Here is a 1313-nt window from a genome sequence, read left to right as displayed (position 1 = left end):
GAAGGGAGGGTTTCAGGCATAAGGAAGAGGGGTTCCCCAGATCTTACTTAGACTGTGCCTCCCCCAGAGCTCGGGCCTGCGCCTGCACTATGTCTCCGCCGGACGCGGCAACGGGCCCCTCATGCTTTTTCTTCACGGCTTTCCCCAGAACTGGTATGTCTGAGGCCCAGGGGACTGGGTGCACAGAGCTGGGCGGAGGTGGAACTCGGACCACCAGGGTACCCAGGAGGCAGGACCGGGCTGGGTAGACTGGGGGCGAACCGATACAGGGCTCAGATGGGGCGCTGGGGGACAGGTGTCTAGGAGGCCCCAGGGACCAAAGGCCCCAAGGGAGGAGACAAAGAGGAATGAGTCTGTGTTAACACCGCCCGGGATAGGCCTCTGCTAGGTGTGGGGACCCTGACTCAACCTCCCTTCCTCTTCCGCCGGCCGGACAGGTTCTCCTGGCGCTACCAGCTCCGGGAGTTCCAGAGCCGCTTTCACGTGGTGGCCGTGGACATGCGTGGCTACGGCTCCTCCGATGCACCAAGGGATGTGGACTCCTACACTGTCGACCTGCTGACGGCGGACATCCAGGATGTCATCCTGGGCCTGGGTGGGGATGTGTCCCCATCCCAGCCTTGGCCTTCCCGCCCCTGACTCACCTCTGCCTGGCATCTCACTCACTCCATTTCCTCTGATCCCGCAGGTTACTCCAAGTGCATCCTGGTGGCCCACGACTGGGGTGCACTGCTGGCCTGGAATTTCTCCATCTACTACCCGTCCCTGGTTGAGCGGATGGTGGTGGTCAGTGCTGCCCCCATGTCGGTGTACCAAGGTGTGTCGGGGAGTCCAGGATGCTGGGGTGTGTCTGTTTGAAGGAGCATGTGTTTGTGGCTACACTTCTCTGTCCATCAGTCAACACACCTGGGGCTGGAGGGTCAGCAGTGAACCTGGGTCCCTTCCCCTGGGGCACTCCCAATCTACAATCAATGACAGTACACTTAGGAGTAACTCACATATTTTGAGCACTTACAGGTGACAATTTCTCTGACAAGGAGCCTCATACAGTAACCTTCACAAGCCACCTAGGCTTATGAAAGTATTATTATCCCCATGGTCCAGTTGGGGGAACTGAGAGAAGTTAAATGGCTTTCTTCTAGCAGTGAAAGCATAGGTAACTAAGCAACTACAATTACATAAGATGCCATCTCTGGCTACCCAGTGCTCATCACATCACCTGATTTTAATTACCAGCATTGTAGTCATAGCTGAATATTTGTTCTCCCCCCCTCCTTCTCTCTCTCTCTCTCTCTCTCTCTCTCTCTCTCTCT

At 56.6% G+C, this 1313-nt stretch overlaps 1 protein-coding gene across 1 annotated transcript in view; it reads left to right on the top strand.

The window, feature by feature from the left end:
* The first annotated feature begins 66 nt into the window (after window positions 1-66).
* Window positions 67-1313, top strand: part of EPHX3 (epoxide hydrolase 3) — a 2943-nt gene continuing 1696 nt past the window's right edge. The window contains exons 1-3 of the mRNA XM_014547792.1: window positions 67-153; window positions 438-595; window positions 689-817. Of these exons, the coding sequence (XP_014403278.1) occupies window positions 122-153; window positions 438-595; window positions 689-817 (319 nt within the window). The 5' untranslated portion in view covers window positions 67-121. The remainder of the gene's footprint in view (window positions 154-437; window positions 596-688; window positions 818-1313) is intronic.

This window comes from Myotis brandtii, unplaced genomic scaffold (genome assembly GCF_000412655.1).
Source record: "Myotis brandtii unplaced genomic scaffold, ASM41265v1 scaffold485, whole genome shotgun sequence".
Classification (NCBI taxonomy): Eukaryota; Metazoa; Chordata; class Mammalia; order Chiroptera; family Vespertilionidae; genus Myotis; species Myotis brandtii.
The sequence above is the reverse complement of the archived record's forward strand: the minus strand, read 5'-3'. Positions and strand labels throughout refer to the sequence as shown.